Genomic DNA, 19,629 nt, shown 5'->3' with positions numbered 1-19,629 from the left:
TGGGAATTAAAACTCCAGCGCCTTTTCGTTTTGACAATTTATATAAACTTCTTAATGTGGTCAGAAAGCTCCTTTGTGTCATGATTCATTACTTTCTAACTGGAAGTCATGCCTGACATATTTCTGGTTCGATTCCTTTCACTTCTACTTAAAGCTCAGAGAGGAAACGGTGAGTGTGCGCTGTGACTCACTGATTGTGTGTCCTGGGCTCTTGTGCAGCACATAAAGAATTTTAGCCTCCTGCTCCAGCTGCTGGCTTGGCCTTCCTCTAGCCTGTGTCTAGTGGAGAGAAATAGGCAAGTCAAGTCAAGACCACATTTGCATGAAAAACAGGTCAGATGTGCATACCAGGATGTTGAGTTGTGTGAAGACAAAATAAGCGACAGAGCTAAATCAGAGATGAGAAAGACCTGCTGTTACCTGAGTGTGTACGTAGTGAGGTTGCGCTGACGCCGACGGGTGGCTTTCAGTTTGACAAACGTTCGACCCGTTGGGTCAAAGGTGCACATGAGGGTGATGCAAACGCTGAATATCACTAGCCAGTTGCATGCAACAATTCCTGCAGAGAATATTAAAACATGATTCAAATTCAACCGTAACAAACACCTAACTTAAAAATCCATCCCCACTCTCCTCTCCATTTACTTTGACTCACCCAAAGCCAGGTTTTTGGCAGTGACATCAGAGCAGGGCTGATAATACTGGACAAGCCAGGCGATTCCCACGACTGCATATACAAGCTCGACCAACAGAATAGCTGGAGACAGACAGAGGGAGAGGCAGTGAGGAGGATAATGATCAATATGTGTCCAATCGATACAAACAGTGTTAGAATCTGAACTTGTAATCCCCACAACCACCTTCTCCAGGTCTCACAACGAAGAGTGGTTTCCCTGTTTAAAGCTCGTCTGCGTGGCTTACCGAGCCGTATATAGAGCACGTACTGCACAGCTTCCCTGGGCTGCGTGTACAGAATGCTGCCTCTCATGCTCAGCCACATGATGGCGCTCTCACAGATAAGGCAGCTGACCAGGATGCCCAGGTACCCTCGGCCATGGTCCACCAGCGTGATAGAACAGGACTGGTCTGAACCATAGGGGAGGCCGAAGAGGACCACGGACAGAACCACCAACCTGAAAGCCACGGATAAGGAAGTGTTGTGAAATGCACATAATTAAAATTTACTATCAAAAAATTAACTCAGTGTAGGAAACATTTGCTCACCAGATGCAATGCAGTAGAAAGAGGAAGAGGGCGGGCAGCACCAGGTCATCACTGCCAACTGACCAGCGCCGCCGAAACATCACCATGCCAGGCATCACTGCCCTGTGGGGAGACAGCAGACAGAGACAACTTTAGGGACATCGTTTTTAACCTTTCCACTCTGTTTGAAAACTCATTATACCTTTATCCCCCCAGGTAGTTCTAAAAAAGATTCAACCTTTCGTCCTACATACATTATATTCTATCACATGGCGTCAAGCTTTAAATCAATTACGAAAGAACTCAATGCACAGTCGTGGATGTCTCAGCAGGTCAGATCTTCCACAAAGCTCAGCATCATCAGCATGACTAGGGCAGGGATTTACTTCCTGTTTCTGAAACTCTCTGTGTCAAAGCTGAGAGAGGGCTGCAGGGATTACAACCAAAATAGAATTGCAATGAGGAGAAGAGTGAAGGATAATGGAAAGTGGGGAAGATGAGTCTAAGCGGGTGAATGGACGCAGAGAAAAAGCACCACTTAATGAACAAAGGAAGGAGTAGTAGCTTTGATATATGATGGCACCACGCTGGTTGTAGCCACGTGAAAAAAGCTTCTTTTATGTCACTCTGTCCATTCTCTGTGGAAAGAGCATTGAAGGTTTACTCAAGTTGCCTGTGGGCCAAACTGAAATGAACTGTAAAAGGTCTGGTAGGAAGGAAAGAGAAGGGAGAGAGGGAGCCACAGAGAGGCTGATGCAGGCCTTATGGTGCACATACAGGCTGAAACAGCCTTAATCGTCTGCTATTCCTGCATATTCTCTGAAAGCTAAAGGACAGCTTTTTCAGGAAAACCATCCATCACGCCAAAACACTTGCCTATATATGCACATATAAAACATCAAGCCACGCTGCAGAGATGGACTCAGCAACAGAGAAAGTAGCACGACTTTGTTTCAAGAGTTCTTGTTGGTCACTCTCCAGCACTCCTCTGCTTTTTAGTTTGCTTTCAGAACATTTTTTTCACTTTTTTTTAGCTATCAAGAACCTGGCAGCACCCTCCTCATTTCACCCTTAAATACCACAGTCATCACATTTGTTAAAGTCTCACTTTGCAACATGCCTCCACAAAAAAAAAATCACAAGGGATGGTTACATCACTCTTTAGTCAAAGGTAAATGTGCATGGTTTGATACAGCAGCAAAGATGCAGTGATACTACATAGCCTATACACAGTGAGTGAGACTGCAGAGGCTGTTTGCTGGGATTGCAAAGAGCAGCTGTTGTGACACAGTGATGTGCAACTGTGTGTTTACGTGAACTCCAAGATAGTCAAGTAATGGCACAATTACTTAGTGGAGCAGCAAAATTCCTTATTTGGCAGCCCTTAGTTTGATTTTTAAAGTTTGTTCACACTTGTGTTTTGTAACTTGTTTACAGTCCGACACCAGTATATGGAAATGAACTGCAGTGGAACAAATAGTAATGTGTTTTTTTCTTAAGTATGTCAGGTGGCGCCAAAAGGACATGCCTGCCGTTCCATCCCCAGTCCGAGTATGGCCGGTGACACTTTTAGAAAGTGATGGTGCAAGCTGACAATATAACTCCAGCCTGCACTGTAGGAAAAAGGCCTGCAGAATAATAACTTACAGCACCTGTTGTGCTTGAGCTTTGTGTTTCACAATGTCCGGTGCATCCCTTTTACTGTGCAATAAGGAAATATGTGTAACAGTTGTGTTTATGTTGTTTGGTAAAAAGCAAAAGCAGAGATACTGATCACAAACTGGTGGGCTAATTAGGAGTAGGAGTTTGAGGAGCTTCCCCTCCAGACATCTGCAGAAGACTTGCCTCTGACTTAATCAATCTAACACTATAACAAGCCATCCATTACATGTATTCAACACACTAGCTCTACATCTTGCCATGAATTGAAGACATCTAAGAGCAAGACTAAGACATCATTGAACCATGATCATCTTGAGAAATAGCCTTAAAAGATACACAAACAATCGCTGCAAAGATAGTAAACTGTTCCTGGTTTATACTTCAACAACAAGTGAACCTAATTACCTCTAGTGGAAGAAATCAGGCAAAGAAGAAAAACATTCATTGAGGCATTTGTGCTACCACCTACATAGCTCTCAGTAGGGATGAGTAGAGTATTACAGAGAAACACTGGCATTTCCTCTGTGCAGTTCTGGTGCAGAAGTACCTTTTTTACAAACTCCTCTCTTTCCTATTACACATAAAAACACTGGAGACCTTGTTGTCAGAGTGGATTCTCAGTGCCCTCCTTTATTTATCATATTACCCGGCTCTGCTGTGGTTGTGTAGTGTTGAGCTTGAAATGAGCGATGGACTACACACATGAATTACGGGCCTGGATGGGTGTTGTGACAAAATAACAAGCACAGTGCTCAGTTAAAGGTGAATCACATACAATAGGCTGGCAGGACACGGCCTTAATAACTTCTCCCTTCTATTGAGAGGAAGAAATGACTGGTGGAACTCGTTTTGCCTTCTGAATGGCCTTAATCAAGCAGACGCCCGCCATTCACTGGTTGTGAAAAGCCTGCTCTGAATACTTAACAATGCACAATAAGCAGCAAAGAGGTCTACTAATTTACTTTTGTACAATTGATTATATTTTAACTGCCCAACTCCCAGTAAGACCACAAATAGTCCCTAATCGACTCAGGCTGGGAGACACTTAATGCTATGTCTGGAGAAAAACACAATAAAGTAAAGGCTCAAAGCTCGGCTATAAAGTCGAATCTACACACATAACAGTCTTTTAGCTTCAAACCAATGGAAATCACTGTAAGGCTTCTTGGTTTTATTGTAATTTAACTCTTTTATCTCAAGCATTCAAGCCTTCAAACCCTGATATGTGCCTGAATGGACTCTTACCACAGATACCCCTTTCCCACCAAGATTAGCGCGTTGACGCAGGTTTTTCAGGCCCGGGAAGACCCGCTAATAAATGCCGATTGTCTCTTTTCCCATTGCCAGTGGAGTATACACCTTTCCGTGTGCTGTGTCACATCTGACGTCACAAACGTGCCCGAAACAAGGTTAGTAAACAGCGAAGATGTTACAGTCTTTATTGTATCTATTACTCATTCAGTCTGTGTATCAAACTCTGCGCCGCCAACTTTGGAACGATGTTCGAGCGCTGCTTGGACGGAGACGGGCGGAATTTGAAGCTGAGATGACAAGGAGTCGCAGAAGTTACAGACAGAGCATAGCATCGCGCCGGAAAGTGGGCGGAGATTAGCGTGTCAACACAGGTTTTGTGTTCCCATCATTGCTGACAGGAGCCGAGGCGATAATTACTCGGGTCTACTGCAGAGTCATTTGACCCGGGTCTGAATGCCGATTGCAGCCTTTCCCACGAAGCAAAAAAGCCGGGTGTTAGCAGTACATTTTTTGACCAGTGGGAAAGGGGCTTTACAGATGGACAGCGTGACCCTGTTTACACCTGGCATTTACATGCATCAGGATTGTCTGATCCCAAGCGCACAGCCCTACGTGCAAGTGTCAAGATCCAAGATGCATCGAGAATGCATAGAAATCTGATTGCTAAGTCCACATGCAGAGGTGGTCTGGGCAACATACGACTACATTCTCTTAGCACTGTGTGCGAAAATGTGTGTTTGGCTGCTTTAAAGGGTGGCCATCTCAACTAACGTCCTCTGCCGTAGTAGTCTGCCAGTGAAATCAAAGATGAAGAAGATGTCCTCTTTATAAGTTTAGTGTGGGTGCATTTCTGCCTCCCACTACTTACAAACAACACATTTGGTCTTTGCAAAGAGAAAAATGTACATGTCATGTTTATTTGAATTTAGATAAGGGAAGTGAGATCCAATCAGAGCTGGAAATCTGAGACACAGGCGGAGACACATTCTGGTCCCATCTCACAAGAGCTTTATTATGGGGTTTTTAGGGTGTAAACAGGTGTTAAAAGAGAATATGTGCAGTGCCGTGGCTGCCACATTCAGATGGTAAAAACTCAAGAGTAATATCAACTGATGACACTCCTCAATTTCCTTGAATAATCCACCGCACAAGTCTTAAAGCACATCAAGAAACTGTGAATTCATGCCTTGGCACAAACATTACAGGACAATTTGTGCCCAGAAAAGGCTAATTCCTTCAATGTTTTAGTGACACAAAAATTGTTTTCACAGCAACTTAGCCCAAGCTGAGTTGGCAGGTGATGACGACCGGCCAACTGTCTCAAAAGCAGAGAGGTTAAACTACGAGCAGTGCAGTGACAGTAGGAAGCGTTTCCTTCCAATCAAAGCACCACAGCAGGTGGTTTCTCTGATTGGCAGACCTTCAACCAAGTAGGACGGACGACACGGTGTAATCAGTGGTGTCTGGTTGGAAGACAAACCTGTTTACTCTAAGCCCTGCTCAGCAAATGGCTGGACACCCCGATACTCTAAAGCTGCTGAATCCAGTTCTTAGTATTCCTCCTTGTATGGCCTAAACTTTGAGGTACACAAACAAGGACAAGTGAATGAGCTCAAGTGATTCATGTCGGCTCACAGCTACTTGTAAAACTCAATCTGGGTTGGAGTGGCATTAAAGAGGACAGTGGAAAAAGGGAGGGAGGAAAGAAAGAGGGGGAAAGAAGAAAGCGAGCATCTGAAACCCCCCTGAAATCTCATTAAGTCAAACAATCAGGCCGATGAAATCAAGCAGATCTTTTAAATGCACACTAGACCGCGAGGGACACTGTTATCAGCACAACCCTACAGGCCTGTTGTTAGGACTTTTAGTCCCCGCAGAGACCTCAACAGCGGAAAAATATTATGACATAATTATAAGTTAAATGGGAGAAACAGAGCGACCTTGTTGGAGAGTAAAATGTAGATCTACTCATCAAAGCTTTTAGAAGTTAAAGTCCATTATCTAGCGCCAGTTTCCTCCACCTATCATGCATCCATCCTGTTCAGGGTCACAGCAGATAAAGCCTATACCTGCTGGCATTGGATGATTTATGGTTCCCAAATTATATATATATATTTTTTGTGGCACTGCACAGTTAGCTTGGGGCTAGCTGTTTTTCTTAATGCACAATTGCTCAAAACTACAACTGATTCAATGCAAAATCCTGCATAAAGTTCACCTCACTAAACTTAACTAAACAGGACTCACAGGAACAACGTGCACACACTGCACATTAAACAGTACAGATGATTACCTTCATGCATCCTTGCTCTGCTCGCCCATTCAAACACTCTGGATAAACATCACATGGCTATTTCCTTAGCCATCCTTTGCAGCATACACATTTCTCCCTCTGTATCTTTTAGCAGTTCAATAGCCACAATGCATTCTAGGCTTCACAACTGACCCTTCGCTAAGCACCTCCCTTGAACAGCCACTGTCCAATCCTACGTTAGCAACCGTAACTAGGCACGGGAGGCCTGTCAAGCTTTCAGATGCTGTAACGGTATGCAAGTTAAAGGAAGTCATAACTAAACCTTAGCTTAAAATAAAACAATGTACTGACTTAACCTGCTGTGCAAGAACATTGTTGTTCCTGTATGTGATAGTCCTTAACATGAATTGTCAAGATGTGTGTCTGACGCTTGCATAGTTACCGGTGAGCTTTTGCCTTGATTTTCTTGTCCTCTTCATTCTCAATACTCCGCTGATAAATTATATTCTGGATGTAGCTTTCAAATGCACATTGTTGTCCTTTCTGTCTACTTCTCTCTAGTGTCTGGGAACTATTTGCTAGTGTTTTCCTCTGAACATCTCTCACTGTTATAGTTGAAAACGCCATAATATTTACATGCCTGAGGGAAGGCTTGTCTGGCTTAGCAACAGTAACCAGGGAGGGGTGGGACAATTGGTAAAAGACATTTCTACTATACCAGAAAGACATAAATAATGTCTCTGACAACATTCCAACAGAAAGACGAATAGCATTAAAAAAAATAATTTCACAGATGCTGAACTGCATTTATCATACTCACTTTGTCATGTAACAAATAGATATAGATATACACAAACAAACGTCCACACCTAGGTAACAACTGCACCCTGCTGTCTGTGACGTCACTGCCCTGACCTCCACCCTCACATAGTTCAACTGCAGAATAAACAGCTCTCATGTTGGATTCTCTCTAGCTATGTCACAGCCATGATTGTTTCTCTTACACAGAGGAAAACCTTTAAAATGTTACAAAACCATGAATCTCAACTACCCAGAGCTCTTGTTGGGGCATTTAAACAGTCTCAAGATAAATATACTGTCTACAGTGATGTAGACAAAGGCAGGAAATCCTCACTCTCTTAGGAGACACTATAAGGAAACAAGGGGCAGCTGTGGCTCAGTTGTAGAGTCGGTCGTCACTCAATCAGAAGGTTGGGGGTTCGATCCCTGACTGCTACAGTCACATGTCGAAGTGACCTTGGGCAAGACACTTTGCTCTTGGTGGCATAGCCATCAGGTATGAATGTATCTGTTTGGAGATTGGCACTTAGGCCTTTAACATCAGTGTGTGAATGTGTTAATGTGGCATGTAGTGTAAAAGCAGCTTTGAGTGGTCGGAAGAAAAGCGCTATATAAGTAAAGTCCATTTACCATTTACAAAGTTTTGCATATTAACTTTATAAACAGCTGTGGATTACATTTCCATTGATTAATAGATGCATCGATTAAATCATTTCCAGCAGTTCTGACCACTTAAGACAAGCATCTTTATTATTAGCACCATTTAAGTATCAGTTGTCTTTGGAGCAGTGCAGTCCCTATGATTGTCCTTTTTGTCTTTAAAAAGAAATAGGCTGTGTGCTGTTATTTTTATTCAATCTGTATTCAGGTTGCATTCTCACTCTTCAGGCATCAGTGTCGCACCAAGAGTAACCACAGATTCTGGGGCCAATCAATATTTCCGATTGATCACTGCCGAGGATCTGGGGAGATCAATGTGCTAAGAACACCACAGAAAACTCCCCTTAGCTATCAGTGTACTATCTCACTTCAGCTGCAAAACACTTCAGCTCTGAATAATCCTCAAGATCTGATTTGAATCTTCAAATTTGAAGTCAAAACCGTACAGTAACAGTGCAGTCATTGATCTTAGTAATCAATCTATTAGGTGACATAGGCAAGGTGACATACACAAATTCAGATCTATTACTGCTGTAATCAGTTGTGTGTACAACTAATCAGCTCTGACCATTGACAATATCAGCCCTGCTAGTCTCATTTCATGGAGGAGGGCCCTGGTCATCAGTACATGTCTCCAGCCAGCCTCCTCTCTAATAGCAGCTGTTTCCTCAAGGGCTATCCCATCCATCACCCGGGGGAGGTTACCCTGTTAGTGCTGCTGTTTAGCTCCCAGTGCAGGCATTAGCAGACACACTTAGAGGTTTTTCACCACAGTGAAATGCTAACAGATTATACTCGTGTTGTATTTCACAGGGCCACCAGCCTTTTGGACTGACAAAAAGATTTTTAAAAATGACTGATTAATTACAGGGGAAAAAAAGGTTTCATTTCATTTGACCGTGATCACAGTGACTGTTTAAAAGATTCCAGGTCATCGAAGAGACTGGCACCAAGGACTCAGCGTGGCTTCCAGAAACATGCAGATTAGGTTTTTTTTTAATAAAAGATGGAAAATGCAATTACAGTAAGAGGAAAAAGCTCATCCATTTAAGAGGTTTATATATCTGATGTGTATGTGGGCTTCAACAGCTCCAATCTCTCCAACATCTTCACTAAAAAAATCCCTTCTAAGTTTAAACTGCGGTGGCTGACAGAGGTGCATGGTTAAGTGTGCTTCTGTAGTTAGCTAATTTCATCAAACATAACCAAATAAGTGCAGCATGAAAGCAGCAAATTAACTTTCAGAGTGTGAAATCCCACATTCCTCTGACAATGATAGCCATTTGTGCAACGCAAGTCCACCAAGTCTTCTACTATTGCTCCGTAAAATAAACAAAATGACAGCCAAATTGTATCCAAATAATCACAATATAGTTTTTTGGGGGGATAATTCATTTGATATAAAAAACATACACCTAAGAATGTAACTTTGTTAAAGCCTCAATTGTCCTGTTGTGAATTATGACACTTAAGGGATCATTTTAAAAGCAGCATACAGCAGAAAGAGACACTTTTGACAGACAGTCCTGAATAATACTTTCACAGCGTGCATCCAGCACCTGAAGCCAAACCTGGACATTCCATTTGACTGTGATGAAACGCTCGCAATCCTATCAACAATACAAGTAGTCTGTGAAGGTTCTCAGTCATCCAGGTCATGGTTATTCACTGAAGAAGCCTTTCACATGAGAGGTGAAACGTCTTCAAGAACTTCAACCAAGTCCAGTTGCCTTTTGAATTAAGCTTCGGATAACAATACAAGTAAATGGCCAAACACAGAATTAAAATGGCACTTTGAATATTATGCAAAGTTGAGTTTGAATGCAGGCTACACAACACTACTATTTTCCCTTTACAAGGCATAGTGTAGTTACATACCATGGTTTTAACGCTGCAGGTTCGACTCCGGCCCTCGGCCCTTTGCTGCATGTCATTCCCCACTCTCTTCTCCCCATATTTCCTGTCTCTATCTCTCTCTCTCTGTCTCTCGCTGTTATAACTAATAAAAGGCAAAATGCCCAAAAAATCATCTTAAAAAAAGAAATACATAAATGACAGACATTACTTTGGAACAACGATTAAAATTGAATACCATAAACTGTGAAATGGCTTTATGAAATATTTTTCTGTGCTGATTCTGTGGATTCATATAGTTTTGATTTAAAAAGGCCAGCTTGGTCATGGATGTAAATACACAACACTTAGGCTCTGACACAAATTGGATTTGGGTTATAATTTGCTGTTAATGGACATTTGCACTCACTAATGTAAAATCCCTTTGAGCTGATGTGAGTGGGACCCTTCATATAAAAGCATGTTGATGCTCTCAGCAAAGCCTTTACCTAACTGTCTGAATGACTATTATAATTCAGGATATGGAAACATATTTGTTATTTGACATTTCCTGTCCACAATTTAAATTATTCAGTAGATTTTGATTGGAACTGTAATATTCTCGTATAATTCAAGTAATACTCTGCATGATGTTCTTGTTGATGATGCACAGTCAGGATCACAAATTGATGTTGAGGGAATAGCAGAGAAACATCCTAATGAGCTGAATGATAATAGCTGAATTTTTAACCGCCTATAAAAGTAAAATTCCATCACCTGACACTGACACACACCACACACCTTGCTGTGTTTCTGAGATCAAAAGAGAATCTAAATGTCTAAAACGTGACCTTTAGGGCGACTCTACTACACAGACAGCTCCAGGCTGAGCTGCTGTCCCTGGCTCTGCTATGATACGGCTCTCCGCATACGGCATGACTCATGCAAACCCTTGACTCTCATCCTGAGCTAGTGACTCCGTCTGAATCTGAATGACATGTGTTTAGTGAAAAGACTGTGACATATTCCTGCATGTGAGCAATGCTTTTGTGCTCCGTGCAGCGTGCCACTGTGTGCCAGGCCCCGGCCAATCCCCACGTGATGCAACAACAATGATGTAACAACAATGACAGGGCTCCCCGTCCGTCATTACGGCTTTGTCTTTGACATGGACTTGAAACAAACAGGGCACGGGCGTGCAGCAACAGCATCCAATGAAGTTTTACTTCGAATGATTGCTTTTGAAACGTCTGATACATCTCCTACGTGTGGTATAACCTGGTAAAATCACGATTACAAAAGGTACACAGGGCCTGGCTGCTTTATCTCTCCATCCAGTCTGTACAAACGTAAATGAACCACAGCTAAGAAAAGGCAAAAGTTAAGACCTGTTCTTACAGCTCAAACAATTCCAGAGAACTCTGTCAATATATCAATACAGCACTCTTTGAGGAAGATGCTGAATTTGGACCTGAAGCTCTAATCTGTACAAACAGTAAACCAAAGTCCCATCTGTTTTATAGACAGCAGGTTGCTCTGGTACGACTAGCAGCAGGTGTTTAAGTATCCCACTCTTCTATCTCGCTCACAGTGAGTCTACTGCAGCAGCAGCAGCAGCAGCAGCGTCAAGCCAAGCTGTTGATTATAGCTTCTTTATTTTCTATCTCAACGCCTCCCTGAGAAACCTCTATCAATGTAACCAGCTCAATAAGATCATGTACTTTATCTAAGCAACATCTCAGCTTTAACACACAGGAGAGTGAAACAAACACGTCTTACAGTGGATTCATGTTACTGCAACATAGCCTTTATAAAATCATTACCTTTCTGTATTATATATGATAAGCAGGCCTTTCCCCCCCAAGACTGTCACTGTATAAAACCTCTGAAAACTACACTTCTCCGTACTAACTCAGCTCCAACTAAACATGATCACACTTTACCTTTTAAAGAAAACATAATCAGCTGTTTATTTTGGGCCTAAAACAATATCCCTATGTAGACTTGAGAATCATTGTAAAAAGGTTGTTGTTTCCTTAGCATCAACTTAATTTCAGTTTTCAAACAGTGATAATTTCGACATTAAAATGTCCACCTAAACTTACATTTATCAAACCAGGAAAAGCATCATTAAGATTAAAACTCTCTCTTTACAAGAGTGGCCTGGCCAAGACAGCAGCAGCACATTTTAACAAAGTTTCAGACATACAACAAACAACTATCACAAGTCCGCATATTCTGGGTCACATAGCAGAAACTCATTAATCAAAGCACCGACAACCTGATGCATCTTCCTCCAACTCCTTCAATCTACTTTTAAAAAGATTTAAAGAGATCAGCTCCCCCAGACCCAAATCCACCTGAAGCAGATTCCAAGCCGCAGGAGCAGCGTACCTGAAACCTTTTTCCCCATACCAAGATGCACATTGGGGACAGATAGCAAAACTAAGCCTTGTGAATGGGTCACAGAGAGAAGACTGTAGCTTCCAGCGTTTTTTTTTTTATTCATAAAATTACATAAGTAAGACGGAAGCAAGTTAGAATCGCCTTATAAATAGGGACATGCCAGTGATTTAGTCTACGGTCAGACAATGCAGGCCAGACAACCTGAGCATACAGTGAGCAATGATGAGTTAGGGCCTTAAGATTTGTTATAAACCTCAATGCTCCGTGGTATACAGTAAACCTTCATGGGGACATCCAGAATCTCAGAATTTTCTCACTACCGACTAAAGACGCATATTTTGTGATGCGCTACTGTCCCTCAAAGCTCTGAGGCTACACAGGAAATATTCAGCCATCATTAATTCATGCTATTACACACTATACAGAGCATGCATTGACAGCGGAGAATTGTATCAGGCTGCAAGGATGGTTAAAGAAGTTTTCTGAAAAAGAGTCAGTAGTGAAATCCATTCAATGAACAGGCACCTTTCAGGCCCACAGGGATGGACTGTTTGGGTAGAACATCGTTGCAAGCAACGGTGATATGATTGCACAGCCAACAACAAACAACTTTTTCGCGGGTTTAGTCCGACACTAAATTTGCAGGTTTAGCGTGACACTAACAGAACAGCGTGCCCAGTTGTCTTAGAAACGGGAAAACTGTGCCAGTGCAGCAAAGTGTTGTGTGTTTTGCGGCACTTGATTAAACAAAGGGGAAACATTGTTCCCCTTTTGCTTTGTCAAGTGGGTGACACTGCCGGATGCCATTGTGAAACTGTGTTGTTATGGGTGTCCGTCCAACATCGGGATACCCCGCTCCGGTGCACCGAGTATGCTCTGTTGACATCATTCCTTGTTGTCAAACCAAGCATGTCCTACAGTGTGCTTCAAAAATCCTCACGTGGACGGGTGACCTCACCTCTTCTTCAGTAATCCCTTTGGATCCAAATGTGTTGACAGGACATCTCCTCCATTTCTGAAGTGCATTCCCTTGCTAGCATGTTCCGGCTACTTTGCTCGTAGAGCATTAAAAAATAAATACACGTTACCAAACTACATGGACATGGTTTAATAATAAGTAGGGGTGTGATTCGGAACTTATTCCTGGTTATACATGTGCCACTCTTCACAGTCTGACTCTGAATGACAGCATGGAAAACAGCAGCTTTCACTCAAAGTGCACTTATGGCACGTGCTGTAGCTTCTGTATGCAAACTAAGGTGTGACAAACAAAACACAGGTGAGCACACTCAGCCTTTCACTTGATTTGTCATTCAGTTTCTGCAGGAAGTATGGACGTCTCCTGCTGGACCGTGAAATGGGAATATTAAAGTGCTTTCTATTTTGTGAATAAAAAATGCACATCTTTATAAATAGCCAGGAGCATCTACTTTGTACCTACATAATGTAAAGATTTGGCTAACTGTGACAGCGTTTAAAGATGTTAATGTAGGATTAATGTGTGTTGGGAATAAAATAAAATTCTTAAGTGCAAGATTCCACTAGAATTGCTTTTATACGGGATATACAAATGATTATGTATAATCCTGTGGTTATGTGTGTAATTACACAATTGAACAATTAGTTGTTGAGCTATTAAAAGCATACAGGTATGCAGCGACTTCCCTGTCCTGCAGGTTGCTTGTTATGCTGTCAGAATCAATAGCAATCAGCTGAGAATGTCTACAGAAAATAGTGAGGTTATGCCGGGTTGGCATGACGGCGCGACTGCAGCAGAGTCAGAAATCTCTCCGTCTTCTGTCATTCATCCATCTGTTCGAGTCTCTCTCTTTTTCTGCCTGGGTCAGTGTTACACTCTGCTCGGATCAAGATTTTCTCCAGCATTTGTCACAATCCTGGCTCCGCTCCTGCTGTCTCTAACGATCCTCTCTCTGCCTGTTCTGTCACACTTCTACACTATTCTGTCCATCCTAAAGAATCTCACCCTCTCCTCCGATCTCCATCATCACCCTCTGCCTTTCTCATCTCCTGTCTTCCCATCCTCATGCTCTCTCCTTCTTCTCCTCCTACCCACACACTCATTCAGTATTCATATTTTAGAGGACATTTATGAGCATGAAACCGAGCGTGTGCATCTGCACCATTTTCGGTGCAGAGGAAACCTACATTTTCTCCTCCAGCCTTCCCCCTGTCCCCCTCCTCTTCCTTATCTGGCTAATCCAGATTCTGGTTTTGGTTTCGTGTTGCTCATCTTTTTTTAGACTGAAAGCCATGTGCCACTCACTCCTACTCTCCCTCTGCCTCTTTCTCCATCTTTTTCTCCCACTGCCACCCACTCAATCCCTTTCACCTCTTCCCACTCCATTTTCTCTTCTTCACTTGATGTGATAGTATGTGCACTGCGGATTGCATGCGTGTGTTTGTGTATACATGAATGTTTTTCGTGTGATGGGGTGGTAACATATGTGCTCTGCCAACCAGTCTATGGCATGTTGCCACAAACCATGTACTGATCTGCTAGTCATGTATCTGGTCCAGTGCTGAGAATATCTGCATCGGTATCGTCCACGCAACACGCTGCTGCAGCAGGCAGCCATAGGTTTCAGCCGTAGGCTGAATGTATGTTGGGCTTTAATTTGGCATTTTTCACACTCTTGTATCGAGCAGCTGTCTATTAATGGCTACGCTGCAGAATCACATGATTCCAGATCTGCAGGAGATAGATTTTGCATGACATGCAAATCTGTCCAGGAGGGGACACACACGCAACACACACATACACTCCTGCAAAGCACCTGCCAGACTATCAGTACTGTCTCCCTCATGTTAAAGTCAGAGAGAGTGATGCCCCTTTTTATACTGCTATGGCTGATTTGGATGACCTGTCCCATGATGCACTTAAAAAGAAGAAGATGATAACAAGACGTATAATGTTTAATAATTATTCATCTGCAAAGCACTACAGGTGGAAAATAAGGTGAATCTTTCTTTTTGAGATGAATGTATAATTGCCTCATTATCGCCTATGAATTTGCAATTTAATCTCCATGTCTGACAAATGAGTTCACAGAGGTTACTGTAACTTGTTTGCCATATGTTTCCCACTAATTTTGACAGTAAACAATTCCAGTCTATTACAAATAAAGAATTTTAAATAATAAGGTATTAAACGCTGTCTCTTACATGTGTTCTTACATTACATGCGTATTCGATTTTTGTGGATTCATTATCTCAGACAAAGAGGTAAACTAAATATTTGTTGTAAAGCTAACATATAGGCTATATGTTAAGCTGAAGAGTGATTATGGTGAATATTTGTACTTTGAGTTTAAATGTAAAAATTCAGCTGAGGCATGAATTTAATTTGGGTTTTCTTTTTTTAAAGTCAGTTTAAAAAAAAAAAAAGAATTTCCCTGAATCCATTCTTCTCTCACAATTACTCACCTACACATCATCATGACATGAAACAACAACACAGATGGGCTGTTGAGACGATACAGCCTTAAGCCTACCTAAAATAACTTTTGCTCCATAGTGATTATTTTTTCCTCTTGTCCAATTTCCAAGACATAAATGTGCTGTAATGAGCTGTATCCCTTTATTTATTTCAAAAGCCCTACAGACCCTACAATTTTGCTTTTACCCTACAAAAGCAAAATTTGAATATATTGTAACATTATAAACACCGGTTACCTGCAGAAGATTCAACCTAATACTGCAAAATGCAAAAGCAAATATAGCTGCTTCTAAATCCTAAAGCAGTGTGATTCCTAAACCTCCTGTAAATATCAAATCATCAGCATTAGGTCCTGTTAAACCAAGTTAGATAAAATAATTAGTGAATAAAGCAGAGAAGCCAGATTGAACACAATGCCCTTCTGAAAAGACTCCCTGGAGGTGCTTAGTTTCCACAAGGGTTGAAGCCTACAGAGACAGCAGAGAACCAAGTGTAAACACTGGGGTTGATGCAGCTTTATCGGACTGGGCTTGGATTTATTCTTTCTACGTAAATTTGATCAAATATTTATGATATATATGCTCGTCTATACTCTATACTCTAAGGTAGGAGGCAGGACGCATTGCAGGACTCATGTAAAAAATCAAAGCCAGGATATAGTCTAACATTTCTCACTTTCTCCTCATTCCTTTCCCTAATCTCATCTCAGATTTTGCTTGAATGTAAAAGACTGGAGTGTCACATTTTCAAAGCCCTTACAGAGGTGTTCAGGACAGCTTCACACTCTCCAGATGACACCTCTGGTCCTGTAATAGGAGGCAATTTATGGACATGGCGATAAAGTATCTTATCTGTCTTATGCCATGTAGGCTGGGACATTCCTTCGTAAAGGCCTTGGCACTTGGATTGGCGTGAGCATTATGACGATGGAGAGGAACCAGTAAGTGGAAGTCGTGAGAAAGGAGGGCCCGAATTATCAGTGGAATATTCTCAGTGTGAATGATAAACAGGTGTGACATTCCCCTTACTGTCGCTGCGCTAGGTCCCTTTAAAGCAAAGGACAGCACTGCTTCTGGATTTAATGTAGGCTTGGCTTTGACTCTGCTTACTCAAGTCTTTCTAGTCATGAGAAGAGCAGTTGACTGATAATTAAACGACTAAATAGGAAGAAAAATAACAAAAACTGTTAATAAACACTTTGGGTTACTAGCAGTTCACACTAACTAGGCAACTGTCACATCACTTGTGGGCTCTTCTAACTTGTGATTGCCATTTGTCATTATTTTGATTTTATATTCTATAAATTGACAGTAAAATAACAGACATGCAATAATTCAACCTCTAAACTATAGTTAGCTGCAGCCCTAGTTGGTTGTTTGTGTAACAGCATCCCAATGTGTGATTCCAACAAGTCGATTAGCAGCAGCGGCGGTAGTGTAATCTCATTTAATCAGTACAGCTGCTTAAGGTGGCATCCTGCGGGCCTAGCTAATGTGGATGTGGCCTAAGAAATGTGTCTCCTACCAGCACTAAAACATGAGCAAAGAAGCCGGGTCACAGTGTCCGTGCCGCGGCTTGCTAACAGCCCTGCCTGTGCATATAGCTAAAGGCAGGTAATCGTCCAGATATGCAGTCTCCTCATCCGGTAACTGCTGCTCACCTGAATTTTGACGATGCCTTGCCAAGACCCACTGCATCGGTTCCGCTCGCTCTCCCATATCCTTCCGACTGCCGACGCGCCTCAGCCTCGCTCTCCCCGGCACCGGCTCAGGGTTTGGAGGGGATGAATTCACAAATGTGTCACCAATAGATCTATGATAATAACCCCATAGACGTCATTACAACGGGAGGATGAATGAAGCCATAGAAGACATCAAAGAGCTGGAGATACATGCCATCAAAGAGCGTAATCAATCACACGGTCGTTTTTAAACCGCCGGTCCCTGACGGTTTGCTTCTCGGCTTAATTGCAACACGTCGTCGGCTGTGGCAGTCCTCTGAGTGTGGGTCATTTTCATGTCCCTCCGTCGGAGCTCGGTATGATGATTTCTATCCACAGGAGATAACAGTCCCTCCGGTTTGATGAGCCCTTCGATCCTCACGTTGTAGTCGGCAGCCCGTGTGTGCCATCAGCCGGACAACTCCCGAACCCCAGCACGGACAGCAGCTACGCGGAGGAAGCGTTTGCCGAGAATCTGGCCCATCCCCTCGGACATTTCTCCAACAAAATACGTAAAAAACGGCTTTTCCCCTTCCGTGTTTGGCTGCGTAAATTCCATATAACGTTCTGTTTACGCACACCTGACTCGTCTTAGTAAATGGCAGACCGCAGACTTTGGAGATCCTGCGGAGAAAGGGCGCCACTGGTGGTTTGTGAATATCAAGGAATCGGCAACAGATTCAAAGAGAGCAGTGTTTTTTTGAGAGGCTGCCGCTCCCCTTTGTGATGTCACCCAGAAAGACCCCTGAGGGGGGATTTTAGTCTATTTAGTTGGTTCAATTATTCTAAAATGCGAGGGAGCTTTCTCCCTTTATCTGTATTTTTTTTAAAATAGCTTTAGGCTATCTTAAGTTAAATATTATATTAGTATATTTGATGGGCACCGCAAGCGCAAGCACCGCTGAGTATTTACCCAGATAATGTCCGTTACCACAGCGACGAAACAGCAATGCAGGCAAAGCTTGACTTGTTACGGTAAATTAACATGAACTTTAAGGGGCATTGTATCAAAAAGAATACAGACCTTTCAGTTTAAATACCAAAATACTAATGTGCTCCACTGGATTTTACCCAAGACATACACCCTACATGTAAAGGTAGCCTACCTTGTTATTAGGCTATTACCCAAAGTTTAAAGTAGAGATAAATCTTCCATACTTCTACGTCCACTTGTTTTACCCCCTTTAATACAATATGTTCTTATCTACATCATGTCAGTACCCTCTATTAAAGAATGAAAAGGAATAGCCTAATACAAATCTGTGAGCGGCTCGACAATTTTGACATAAACAATGTAGTGAGCATTTAATTTTGACAAGTTCGGGTTTACATCTCACTCGCTTTGGCACAGTGTCTTTTGCGTCAAGCATTAACCGACAACTCTCTCCCGACCGATTACTATCTTGACATTCCAAGTTCCTCTTTGGATCGACGTATACTGGGCGTGGATCAACGTCACGTCATAAAATCAACACATAAAAATAGCTGTATTGTCATGGGTAAAAAATGCAGGCGAACAAGTAAAAGTTATTCCAAAAATGTCTTTAAAGGGGATTAAATGGATAAAAAAAACCTCATTGGAACATTTGGCCCAATCCTGTCACATGGTTGTCTCACTTTCACACAGCCTGCTGCCAAGACTGCTGACCTGACCTCAGGGCTCGGAGATATTTGCCAGACATCTGCTCCCTGAAAATAGATTGAACTTTGCCTGTAGACTAATTAGCGTGCCAATGCAAGTTTTGTAAAGAAACATGAAATAGTAAATCCTTTTGGAAATAAATGCTATAATGTAAGAAAAGGAGATATTACTCTGCATATTTGCAATTTAACATTTTAATCCAATTAAAAATCACATAACGCGGTGCAGGATTCCTCTACTTCCTACGGAGGAAAAACATCATGACTCATCCCCTTATAAAAAAGACTGAATAAGTGTGATGATGAAAGGGAAGTGATGTCATCGGGGTAAGTGCAATTATACCAGTTTTATTCTGCCCCAACAATTTCCTAACAATGCCCCGTCCTTGTACTACATTTTGACCTCTCTTACTGCTAAATCTATGTGAGTGCCCTCTGATTTGATTTTGTCAATTAGTGGTAATGTCCCTCTGACATTTGTGCACAGGGTAAAGCCTCTTCACAACCCTGCAGTAAAAGCAGCTTTAGAATAATAATGTATGGATAAAGAGAGAGAGAGAGAGAGATCATTTCATTTGTCTACCCACAGTATATGCACATAAAAGGTGTAGTATTTACCATAAAATAAACTAAATGAATTATTCAGTAATTATTCTATGTTGTATATTCAATACAGACTGGATTTTATATATATAGTATGAGTAGCATATTTTGTCAGCTGCGTTGGCTCTGCACGTC

General features: G+C 42.0%; 1 protein-coding gene across 2 annotated transcripts in view; it reads right to left on the bottom strand.

Moving 5' to 3' along the window:
• dagla (diacylglycerol lipase, alpha) overlaps positions 1–17,843 on the bottom strand; it is a 34,118-nt gene extending 16,275 nt beyond the window's left edge. For both annotated transcript variants that reach the window (XM_069685197.1, XM_069685274.1), the window contains exons 1-6: positions 17,191–17,843; positions 1,225–1,326; positions 922–1,133; positions 656–757; positions 421–559; positions 192–279 (exon numbers count right to left, since the gene is read on the bottom strand). In XM_069685197.1, the coding sequence (XP_069541298.1) occupies positions 192–279; positions 421–559; positions 656–757; positions 922–1,133; positions 1,225–1,319 (636 nt within the window). In that variant the 5' untranslated portion in view covers positions 1,320–1,326; positions 17,191–17,843. The remainder of the gene's footprint in view (positions 1–191; positions 280–420; positions 560–655; positions 758–921; positions 1,134–1,224; positions 1,327–17,190) is intronic.
• Positions 17,844–19,629: the final 1,786 nt, after the last annotated feature.

This window comes from Semicossyphus pulcher, unplaced genomic scaffold, assembly GCF_022749685.1.
Source record: "Semicossyphus pulcher isolate SPU_LCO1_2020_fin unplaced genomic scaffold, fSemPul1.0.p SCAF_1, whole genome shotgun sequence".
In the NCBI taxonomy this organism is placed as follows: Eukaryota; Metazoa; Chordata; class Actinopteri; order Labriformes; family Labridae; genus Semicossyphus; species Semicossyphus pulcher.
The sequence above is the reverse complement of the archived record's forward strand: the minus strand, read 5'-3'. Positions and strand labels throughout refer to the sequence as shown.